General features: G+C 36.9%; 1 protein-coding gene across 2 annotated transcripts; it reads left to right on the top strand.

Moving 5' to 3' along the window:
- The first annotated feature begins 10,206 nt into the window (after window positions 1-10,206).
- LOC131689029 (myrosinase 1-like) lies at window positions 10,207-12,072 on the top strand. Of its 2 annotated transcripts, none has more exons than XM_058973765.1 (5): window positions 10,207-10,272; window positions 10,340-10,538; window positions 10,593-11,070; window positions 11,132-11,226; window positions 11,283-12,072. In XM_058973765.1, the coding sequence occupies exons 3-5, from the start codon at window positions 10,611-10,613 to the stop codon at window positions 12,060-12,062; spliced, it is 1,335 nt and encodes a 444-aa protein (XP_058829748.1). In that variant the 5' UTR covers window positions 10,207-10,272; window positions 10,340-10,538; window positions 10,593-10,610; the 3' UTR covers window positions 12,063-12,072. The 2 variants fall into 2 exon arrangements, with proteins under 2 accessions (XP_058829748.1, XP_058829747.1); XM_058973764.1 differs by having other exon boundaries at window positions 10,207-10,276.
- Window positions 12,073-12,528: the final 456 nt, after the last annotated feature.

Genomic DNA, 12,528 nt, shown 5'->3' with positions numbered 1-12,528 from the left:
TGCCATTTTAAAAGTATTACTTTCGGTAGAAATTTCGGACGAACCGTTTGTAGTCTCAAGACCACTTGGAGATCATGGGCAATTGAGGGGCCCCTATAATTAGGCAGCATTGTGTACGTTCACCATAATATTTTACGCATTCAATCAAATTGATTGAAACAGTTGTAAAGTTTTAATGCTTATGAGGGGCATTTCAACGTTCCAAATATGGGAACTATTGAAACCTCGACTAGAATTATTGGAGTTTAATTATCCTTATTTTTGAGCACAAAAAAGTGTGCAACTAATGATAGTTGATTCAATCATCGAGTATCGAAAGTTGTTGATTTCGAAGAAAATTTAACCAGTTTGGCAATTTCTTCACTCAATGCTGAGTTGGCTCTTACAATTTGTAGGGTAATACGCCTAGTTTGGCCGTGCTAGGTAGAAGGACGCAATATTTTTGGAATAACTTTTAAATGAAGCCATATTATTTACAACCTTTCTCAAAATAAAGTATCAGTACGCATAATGTTTCTTAAACATCTATATACGGCTTATTTTGCACAAATGTCCCAATTTTCAGCGTAAATTAAAATAAATGTTCTATTATGGGCATCTATTAATACCGCAATAATCCAATTATCGCCTCGTGGGCGCGTTAAATTTTATCTGACCGAACAAACAATTTGGTTCAAACGCAATATTCTATCCAACCAAAAAAAATGTGATCTAGGTTTCCAAATCATGGACGCCATCGAATGATTTGTAAAACGAATACTTATATTTTTTCACCGAATCAAAACACACATGAACATCATCAGTTGTGCAATCTGCAATCAGTTCCATAACTTGGTTACTTATACTTGAAATTGCATTTGGATATAATTTGAAGTTTGTGTTTTAGTTTGGCCCCACTGCTGATTCTTTCCTGTGTGCTGGATGCGAACTGATTGATTTGAATGTGGTAGTTTATCTGAAAAAAAACATGACGGTAATGTTTACTACCGTATTTCTGAATCGTGTATTATAACACTAGGCCTATCCTAGGAATTCAACGAGTACTTTTATAGTGAATTAATTATGTATCTGTGCAATGTTCAATATGTTTGTGGCAGAATAACGAGATACGAGGCGGTAATTGTCCGCTCTGCCGTCTGCGTACTGCCGTTGCCTCCTGTTTCGGTTCACTATGTGAATGAGGCGATTTAACAGACATTTCAAGAAAGTAATTTATGTTTATGTTTATTACCTTCACCAACAAGCCCCTTGGCCCCAATGGTGGTTGCTTAAACTAATTACATTTTAAAATTGACAACATTTTCGCTTTTATAGCATTCCGCGTCCGGTTGAAGTCGAAGGCCGTCGCCACACTGTTAAAAATTCGTTGGAGTCCGGTTACAGCGCTCTGGCAACCATAGTTGGTTCTCCTGAACGGAACTCGCAGAAGGGAGTTATTACGTAGAGCTCGAACGCGGGCTTGAAGATCCAGACGTCCGAGGATTGTAGGGCAATCCACTCTGGCAGAGAGTAAGTCCGAGACGAACAGGGCTCGAGAGCAGTCCCTCCGAATGCTGAGTGTATCGAGGTGTATAAGCTGGCAACGGTTTTCATAGCTCGGCAGCTGAAATCTGTTTCGCCATGGGAGATGACGAAGGGCGAAGCGTATGAACCTGCGTTGGACAGCCTCGATTCTGTCAATCCCGTTCTGGTAGTACGGATTCCAAACAGCTGAACAATATTCTAACGTTGAGCGGACCAACGCGCAGTAAAGCGATTTAAGACAATATACGTCCCTGAAGTTTTTCGCTATTCGGAAGATGAACCCAAGCTGTCGTGATGCCTTATCCACGATGTATGACGTATGTGGTTTGAATGTTAATGCCGAATCCATGATGACTCCGAGATCTTTGATGTGAGAGTGTCTTGGAATGCTCGAGCCGAAGAAATGGTAGTTAAACTGAGTCGGTTGGCGTTTCCGCGTGAACGTAACGATTGAGCATTTGCTCGGATTTAAAACCATTCTGTTTTGATCACACCACGTGCTAAAGCTGTCCAGATCCCTCTGAAGAAGCTCGGCATCGGTTGTATCCCGTATTTGTTGAAAAATTTTCATGTCGTCGGCGAAAGAAAGGCGGGGTCCTTGTAATGTGAAATTGACGTCATTAAAGTAGAGGAGGAATATTACTGGACCGAGATGGCTTCCTTGTGGTATGCCGGATGTAGCGAAGAATGGTGCAGATAGACAGTCCTTAATGCTGATTTGGAGTTGCCTTCCATCGAGGTAGGAACGAAACCAGCGCAGAAGTTGTCCATGAATGCCGAGTTTGTCCAGCTTCGCTATTGCGATATCATGGTTGATTTTGTCGAAGGCCGCAGATAGATCCATATAAATAGCATCGGTTTGCAATCCGTCAGCGAATCCATCAATTACATATGTTGTGAACGAGAGCAGGTTTGTCGTTGTCGATCGTTTAGGCATGAAACCGTGTTGGTCATCTGCAATGTAGTGTTTGCAGTGAAAGAAAATAGGATCTAACACAACCAGCTCGAACAGTTTTGATACAGCACTTAAACACGAGATTCCCCGATAATTGTCAATGTTCGATTTGTTTCCTTTTTTATGAACTGGAAACATGTGCGCTGCTTTCCAGCAGGAAGGGAATGTACCAGTAGTGAGTGATAGCTCGAAGACTCGCCGAAGTGGTTCAAGAAGCCCGCTGATGCACTTTTTGACAAAAATCGAGGGAACACCATCTGGACCTGGGGAACAAGATGCTTTCAGTTTGGCATTTGCTGCAAGAATGGCAGCATTATCGACACAAATTCGGTTGATGGTTCGTCCTAGAGAAGGAGTTAAATTAGCGGCGGCAGCGACTTGTTGTGGTGGCAAGCACTCGTTGGAAAAAACGCTTGAAAATTTGTCGGAGAACAGTTGGCAAATTTCCTTAGTGTCGGTGCCTAAAACTCCATTAAACGACATACAAGATGGCAAACCGGATTCCTTTCGCTGCTCGTTAACATACTTCCAGAACGACTTGGGCTTGGATTTCAGTTGACGCTCGACGTTTCGCTGGTGTCTAAAAAAGGCGCGTCTGCTTTGTTGTTTGTATTCGTGGTTGAGTTGAAAGTAGTGATTTCGTAATGCAAGTGTCTTATGCTTCGAGAATTTTTTAAATGCAGCTCGTTTGGCAGATTTTAAACGTCTTAGGACGGTTGATTGCCAGGGAGGGTGTTCATCGGTACTAATTGTTCGTTTTGGTACATGGCGGTCGATAAGGTAGTTAAGAATACTAGAAAACGTCATCGCTGCTTCGTTCGCGTCGTCATTGTTAATATTTTCGTCCCAGTTTATATCCAACAGCGTGCTAACGATGCTGTCGTAGTCAGCGTTTTTAAAATCGTAAACGATAGAGCTTGAGACGTCTTCAAAATTCACTCCTAAGTTACCAGCGAATACAAGATGTAGTGGGGGATGATGACGCACCTGCTTGACTAAAGGAGTCGGTGCAGTGCAGCAGTACGGAGCGCAGTCCCGGGCACTTACAAAGCAGAGGTCCAATGTACGTCCATTCTCGTTGGTGACATTATTAATTTGCCGAAGAGTTGCGCTGCTGTAGTTGTCCAAAATACAACTGGCAATGTTAATAAGCGCAGATTTTTCGATATCCAATCGTAGAAAACCATTACTTGCTTGGCACCACGTCAAGCCAGGTAAGTTGAAGTCGCCCAGTATAACGATATCATCAGACGGGGCGGCGATCGAGGCGATAAAAGAAACGGAGGAAAGATGTACATCGATCAGGCTGGAATCACGAATTCTGTCAGGTGGAAAATACACAACACACAGGAACAGATTGCGATCGGCAAGTTTCACTGATATCCACACTTGCTCGGAGCTCGCCCACCGGTCATCGTTGATCACTCGGGCTTTTATACCACGCCGAACGGCGATAAGCACACCACCGCCTGATGTCTTGTGGCTGTTGAGGGCATTACGGTCACAGCGGTAGACATCGAATGTTGAACCAAAGATTTAGCCGATAGCTATAAATTAACATGCGCATACCTGTTAAAAAATATAACTTGAAATTATTTTTGAACATCGTTTTTAGCAAATTAGATATTGCATTACCTCATATGCTGAGGTTCGAAATAGGGTCATAATAGGCTCTATTGCCATCATAGGCACATTACCTTAGTACAGCATTTATTAGCGAATGTAAAATGCTATTCGACACGTTATGTATTTTGATTTGATTGCCCACTACAAATAATATGATCTGATACAACCAAACAAACATATTCCTATTGTATCAATTCAACGTAGACGTTTAACGTTCGTTTCATATCATCAATATTTCTATCAATTACAATCACCGCCATAAATTTAAAAAAAAACGGCCTGATCCATTTATCAGTGAGATGAGACATTTCTTACGCATATCACTGTTATTCATTAGTTTGTAGAACTCATTTGAAGTAGGCACCCAACTAGAAGTGTGTTGAACAGTTTAGGCTTGCACGAATAAAACCTTGAATAAACTGAATTAATTATAGAAAATCAATAAAACGAATTAGATCAAAAAAAATATTAGAGCAAACAATAAATGATCAAATTCATAAAATGAGTAAAATGTTTATTTAAATCAAATTAATTAAATAAAGAATTCAACTTAGTTCAGCTTATTGAATTAAAAATTAGAAAAGTTCGAAAAAGTTACAAAATTAATACAATAAATTAAATTGTGCCAAATCAAGAAATCGGATGAATAGAATATCTGGACAGAATAGATAAGATTAATCAAATAAAGAAACTGCACAAAATAAATAAAATAAATGAAATAATAAAATGAATAATATAAATAAAATTTATAAAAACCCAAAAATGAATGGAATTAATCAAATAAACAGAGTGAATAGAATTGATAAAATGAATAAAAAGAAGAAAAAATCTTAACAAGATAAAATGAATTAAATGCTTCAAATGGAAACTAATATAATGATATTAAGAAAATATGAAATAAACTTGTGTCAAAATTGCGTCAAACCAATAATTTGGATGAAATGGATAAAATGAATGACTAAAAAAATTGTCAGATTATTGAAATAAAGAAACTGGATGAAATGTATGAACTGGAAAAATGAATTAATATCATAATATCATAAAAGGAAAACTGTAATTTCCCGAGTGATGCTTCAAAAGTTATAGCATTTATTACATTTTTCCTCATATTTTCCCATAGGATCAATGTTCAAAATTTCAAGCGTAGTGGGCTAAATTATGTGAAATTTAACGTGAAAACGAAATTGAAAAGTAGCAACTTTCCATCCCAAATGCATTTTGACGGATATGTAGGAAATTACAGTATTGAAATTTGCAATTCATTTGGAGTTTTTTTTTCTAGAAATGTATACTTCATATTCCGAAACAGACCGCGACCATGACTACTTTTCATTTATATCTGAATTTTCAAATAACATTTCCGTCCACGAACTATCTGAACACGAAATTACCACGGCACTAAAAAACCTAGACGCATCAAAAGGACCTGGACCTGGCGGAATTGCCCCAATATTTAAAAAAAAATCTAGCAGAAGAACTTACTCTACCATTACTACATATTTTCAACATGTCACTGAAAAAGGGAACATTCCCAGAAATATGGAAATCATCCTTTTTAGTGCCAATTTTTGAATCAGGCGCTAAATCGGACATTCGAAACCATCGAGAAATTGCCATTATCTCATGCATTCCAAAATTATTCGAAAAACTAGTGAATGATAAAATATTCCAGCAAATCAAAAATCAAATAACAAGCAAACAGCATGGCTTTTATAAAGGCTGCTCAACAACATCAACCCTTTTAGAATTTGTAACATTCACTGTAAATGCAATGGACAAAGGCAACCATGTGGAAACTCTCTACACAGACTTTAGTAAAGCATTCGACCGTATTGACATACCTTTATTACTCTCCAAATATGGCATGATAATATGGCATGGAAAATAAACTCTTGAAATGGCACGTATCATATTTAACGAAACGCGAACAAACTGCTCGCTTTCAGAATATACCAAGCTAAAGACGATGAAGTATTCCAAAACGAAATCAACCTATTCCACACATAGTGTAGCTAAAGTCTACTCCAACTTAATGTAAAGAAATGTAACACAATAACCTTCAGCAGAAAAACTTCAAATATTCCTATAGACATACACTTAGGAAACCAAGTAGTAGAAAAATGCAAAATTGTACGAGACTTAGGCGTAATCTTAGACTCCAAGCTCACATTTGTGGAACATTACAATACAATAATAAATAAAGCAAATAGTATGCTGGGCTTTATTAAACGCTTCAGCTATAATTTTGAAGACCCCTACACAATTAAATCATTGTACAATACTTTTGTCAGGCCAATTTTGGAATATTGCAGCGTAGTATGGAATCCATACACTGTCCTGTACGAAGAACGCATCGAATCAGTCCAAAAACAATTTCTTTTGTACGCACTTCGTAAACCAAACTGGACGACATTTCCTCTTCCATCGTATAAAGCACGTTGCATGCTCATTAATATGCAAACACGCAAAGAACGCCGCGAATTTGCCATGCTTTGCTTTAGAAACGACATTATTTCCCAACGTTTACAATCCGCATCATTACTTCCGCAAATAAAATTTTATGTACCTAGCCGTGAACTAAGAACTCGTAATTTATTCCAAGAACAATCTTTTAGGACAAACTATGCCAAAAATAGCCCCATCAATATAATGATGCGTCATTATTGAAAATTGTGCAATAATCGACCTTTTCATGACCAGAAAACAAATTAAATTTAAACTTAATCGTAGAACTAATGTATAGTATATAAGCGAATATTGTAATACCATTCTATGTAGTCTACAAATGCTAAAAAAATAGAAAATCGTTGAGTTTTTTGAAAATGCGTAAATTTAATGTAAGTTTGATAAATTAGTGGAAGTTCAGTAACAAAATTAATTTCACAGATGTCTTTTATAATTTCTTTTATAGTATGTCAATGATGTCAAAGAATGGAAATTCAAAGCACACTTTTAAAGTGGAATAAATGTTTAAAAACTTTTCTAAGTGTCACAATCAGATAATTACGAAACTATCACCTTCAAATGTTTAACAACCTCAAAGAAGCTTTCCAACATAAAAATGAGCATCTTTTGACATAATAATTTTAGTGAATTATGGAGAAGAAACTCTTCAAAAATAGTGAGAGACTTGGTGTCTTCAGCAAAGTTGTTGATAAAGTCATTTTAAACAACTTTTTTGATAATATGAAGACAATGTAAATGAAATATACCGAGATATAAATCAGCGAAATTATATCTTTTCTTCAAAATAAAAACTCACATTGTATTTTGCGTTGCGTGTAAGACGTCAAAACCTTACAAAACAACTAGCCCTACATTCAACAAAACGTTAATCAAAGTGGAACAGCGTAGGTTAAATAAAATATTATGTGAGGGAGTGCAAAGTTGATGCAAAAATTGAAATTAAATCCAGTTTTTCTAATTTGATGCAAATTTGTTATATATTCTTAGAATGATCTGCCCCTAGTATAAAACGATATTTAAGAAATTTTCTTAAAGACAGTTCTTTTCAATAAAACTTTTTATTGTAAGCTTCAGAGGCAGACGAGATTTATCAATCCAAGTAAACAATAAGCATTATAACGTAGCTTAACCCTTTATAAGCCCCAGAGTTTGGGGATATTAATGAATGTTATATTAATAGAAACACGGTTCTGTCACTTAGTTTAGAATATATCTACATATATTTCGTAATAGAAAACGGGTTTCAAAATATACTTGCTACCGCCCTTAGAAAACGTAAAGTTTGATGTATTTCCAGCGAGATTATAATATAGATATAAAAACAAATCAAGCTGGATCAGAAATTCAGAAAGAAATTAAGGTGGGTTACTGGTTATTACCTGATTAAAAGTAAATAGCTCCTGGATTCTGAGGATAAGTTGAAAAATGAGACCACATATATCAGACGTTCATTTATTCATTTTATTTTTTTCTTTGGAATTTTTACCACCCATAAATCAAATTTTCGGATTAAAAATAGTTGTTTTTACAAATTTGCATCACCAACTTAGAGGGTCAAGAGTATTTTTTTCAAAATCGAGCGAATTTTATTGTCCAAAAGGAAACCGTCGTATTTTTTTTTCAAAAAGCTCTTCACCAATCTGACACTTTTCACTGTATCTCAATAAAAAGTAATGAGAAGAGTTGCCAAACTTCTAACAAGTAGATTTCATAAAAATGAAACACTTCTCACGTCACATTCCTGCGTTATGAACGAAACGAAAAGGTGCCGATTTAGTTGCCACTGCCTTGTAAAGAGTTAATATCTGCATTAGATCTACATACAGGGTGTTTGGTTCATGGTTAAGAACCTCTCGAGGGACTCTTATTTGGAGAAAAAAATCGTACAACACCTATTATCAAATCTCAATCGTTACTAAGTTATTGAACTTTTTGAGTTAAAAAATTAATTGTCTTAAAATAGCTCTAACTCAAAAAATATACTTTGTATTTCAAATCTTTTAGATCCATTGAATAGGTAACATCACCATGTTAATAATAGAGATTATTTGTTTTGAAGAGCTGCATAATTTGTTCTTTGAGATGATACACTTATCTTTTCTTGTTTTCATGTGTTTGAGTTATCGAACTTTGATATTTTTTTTATTATTTTCACTAATACTAGCTCTTATTGAAAAAGTATGGCACTTATTGTACCTTTTCTTATTTTTATTCGAAAACTAGAAAAACTTTGCAGAGAAAAATGTATTAATACCTTTCAGTTAAGTGTATTTAGTATTCTTTTTGAAGTAAATTAGTTTAAACTTTAAAGTTAATGTTATTTTTAGCATTTTCATTAATTTACTTAAAAAAGTAAATAGTAAACATCACCATTATTATCATTGAAATAATGCATCTCACCAAGTTCTACAATTCTTTCTTTGACTCCATCTCTTTTAGTTTCGAAGCAAAATTATTTTCATCACCTCGCTTCATATGCAAAAACAACGATTTCAAACCCACTACAATTGTGGTGAGGTCATGCTGTGTTAACTATTAAATTGCAGCGAAATGAAAAGTGTTAGGGATAAAGTGTCAAACAACAAATTATAGAGAATGTGAAGGGAACAATAGTAAGGATAAATTTAGTTGAATAATAATTAGAATAATTACAAAACTCTCCAAAAAACGCCAATTTTGAGTTATTTTACTAGTGAAAAGCGGTGTACTGACAGTGTTGGAAAAAATAATGAATTTCTGCATTTGGATTGAACCATAAGTTTTAAAATCGTTAGACCTATTTTTTGAAAACTCGTAGCTAGTTACCGTCTTCGACAAAGTTGTTAACCAAGGTTTGAGTTATCGTTTTATAAAGCTGGTTTTTTATATTGAGTGAAATAGCGATCTTTATTAACGTAAATGCAAAATAATTGATTTCCCCATATAAAATCCCATACAAACTTTGAACGCAATGCGCAAACCCGGGAAGCAACCGACCGCTCCCAAACGTTGCACAGGCATTTGAGACCATAAAAGGAACTCAAAAAGTTCCCTGCTGAAAAATGTCATATTCGAGCCACTCTACTGCGCATGTATAACTCGACCGTTAAAAGATGCAAATTTTGATTTTGCTAAAATCAGAACCACCCTAGTTGCAATTTAAAAGAAAAGAAGGCCCTTGCAAAGTATAGCAACTTGCCTAAACATATTATAAAAGTTAGTTTTTAAAATATTTTGTAACTGATTTCGACTATTTCTTATTCGTCTTTTCCAGATGAACAACACATTTAAAAAATAGATATTATATCATTCGTTAGTTATGGCTTACTGCTTTTAACTTTATTGATCCATCTGTCTTATTTCATTTCCTTTGAATAGATTACATCAACATTTGTCTTGTTGCTGCATCCTGTATACGATATCTGTCATTAAGCGATGTTTATCCAAAATACAACAATGGTTTTGTTGGGCAACGTTTGACGAATCTTTGCGGATTCGCTGAGCAATCGCCAGTATCTGACCAGTTGACTTCAAATGATAAGAGATTAGGTTATAAGTTTGCCTATTATCTCCGGTTATAAATAAATCTATTGAATGGTTGACTGCATCGAGAATATAGATCAAATCGCTCACGGCTAGAGCTATTCAGTGGCTCAGTCGATGTCGGTTGAACTAGGCCAACACAATGTTGGGTGTTAGATTGATTATTCTCCTCTGCAACTGTTTGTAAAAACAATTTTTGCAAGTAAGTCCTCCAGCTACTACTAATGAAATCAAATACAATTCTAGAGTTATCGTAAGAGTTCACGGCCAGAGAAAGTTTCCGCCTGGATTCAAGTTTGGCGTGGGAACCTCTGCGTACCAGATTGAAGGTGCTTGGAATGATGACGGAAAAGGAGAATCCATCTGGGATCACCTGACCCACAACTACCCGGAAAAAATTGCAGATCGAACGAATGGTGATGTGGCCTGTGATAGTTATCATAATGTATGTACCGTACACTCATTTTGTTAACTAGTTTAATGGATGGTTTCTGTTCAGTGGAAACGTGATGTCGAGATGTTACGGGAACTGGGAGTCAACATGTATCGATTTTCGTTTTCTTGGAGCAGAATCATGCCTACCGGTATCAGTAACGAAATCAATCCAGCTGGTATTGACTACTACAACAAGTTGATTGACGAACTGATCAAGAACAACATCGAATCAATGGTTACGCTTTACCACTGGGATTTACCGCAACGTTTGCAGGAGTTGGGTGGTTGGACCAGCAGAGAGCTTATTCACTATTTCAAGGAATATGCGAGAGTGGCTTTTGAAACCTTCGGCGATCGTGTCAAATGGTGGACAACTTTCAACGAACCTTTGCAAACGTGTATGTTTTCCTATGAATTTGATTCGATGTCCCCAGGTTATGATTTTGCGGGGATCCCGTGCTATTTGTGTACTCATCATCTTTTACTATCACATGCTGAAGCCGTCCACTTATATAGGACGGAATTCCAACCAACTCAAAAAGGTAGTAAACAAGTAGTCAGCGGTAACGATTTCCTATTGATATTTACCACTTCGAATTACAGGTATTATCGGAATCACCGCGGACACTTCTTGGAATGAGCCAAGAAGTGATTCAGCGGAAGACCGTGCGGCAGCTGAAAGGTCATTACAATTTTATGTGAGTACAGCCATTACCATTCAGGATGTTGAAGTTTAATTTCGATTATTTCACAGCTCGGATGGTACATGCATCCCATTTTTTCAAAATCAGGAAATTATCCGCAAGTGATGATAGATCGTGTTGGAAACCTTAGTCAGCAGCAGGGTTTTATCAATTCTCGAATGCCACGGTTCACCGGGGAAGAGATCGAACGCCTGAAAGGTTCATCGGACTTTTTCGGGATCAACAGTTACACAACTTCCATAGTGTACCCGAATGATGCAGAAAACTCAGCCCACTATAGGATTCCTTCATTTGATCACGATCGTAATGCTATGGGCTATCAGGATCCTGCCTGGCCCGATAGTGGATCCGATTGGTTGAAGGTGTATCCCAAAGGAATGTATAGTTTGCTGAGCTGGATACGAAGCGAGTATGACAATCCTCCGGTTTACGTCACCGAAAATGGAGTCAGCGATCGTGGGGGGACGAAGGATGTGGCACGTATCGACTACTACAATCAGTATTTGAACGCAGTTTTGGATGCCATGGAAGAGGGCTGTGACGTGAGGGGATACGTTGCGTGGAGTCTGATGGATAATTTCGAGTGGCGAGCTGGGCTGACAGAACGATTCGGGTTGTACTATGTAGACTACGAGGATCCCGCAAGAACTAGAATCGCCAAGAGTTCTGCTAAAGCTTATGCCAATATAGTCAAAACGAGAGTGATTGATCCCAACTACTATCCGGAGCCGGATGTGTACATACCTGGCCCTAATAGTGGGATTAGCAAGACTATCACAAAATTTATCTTGATAGCAGGTTTCATTATTCAGGTAATGCTATTTTATTAGACGAGATAATAAAACTTATCGATTGGGTTCTATGTATGGTCTAGTGAATTTGTTCGATTATTAATGCTTACTCTTATATTCAGCACATGCATATACCTTTGGAAAGCCAAATTACATCTCCAATATTTCAGCACTCCTCTTATTTTCTCAATAACGTACTTTACACTCAGCGCCGGCGGAACAGTTTTTTTCCCCAGTGGGTACTAAGATGTGTGTTCGAGACCCATAGTAACGAAAGTTCAGACCTGGCGTGTGTAAGTGAACAGGAAAATTCCCGGATAAAATCTGGTGGCTATTTGAAAATACCCTTTGTTAACGGGCTGTATGGCCGACGGCTCAGCGAAAATGTATTCGTTGATTACTGATACTTCATATTTTCTACAGCTACCAATTACTCCATTCTTTAAAATATCGTTGCATTAGTTTTCCGTTCCCACCGATAGAACCTTTCGCAGGTACTGAGGCG

This window comes from Topomyia yanbarensis, chromosome 3, assembly GCF_030247195.1.
Source record: "Topomyia yanbarensis strain Yona2022 chromosome 3, ASM3024719v1, whole genome shotgun sequence".
In the NCBI taxonomy this organism is placed as follows: Eukaryota; Metazoa; Arthropoda; class Insecta; order Diptera; family Culicidae; genus Topomyia; species Topomyia yanbarensis.
This window is presented reverse-complemented; position numbering and strand designations above follow the sequence as displayed.

Bases quoted from the DNA above. Each gene is read 5' to 3' on its own strand.
- LOC131689029 (XM_058973764.1), top strand. From the start codon at position 10,236: ATGTTGGGTGTTAGATTGATTATTCTCCTCTGCAACTGTTT. The intron at 10,277-10,339 runs GTAAAAACAATT...ATACAATTCTAG, and splicing joins ATTCTCCTCTGCAACTGTTT to AGTTATCGTAAGAGTTCACG. The intron at 10,539-10,592 runs GTATGTACCGTA...GTTTCTGTTCAG, and splicing joins CCTGTGATAGTTATCATAAT to TGGAAACGTGATGTCGAGAT.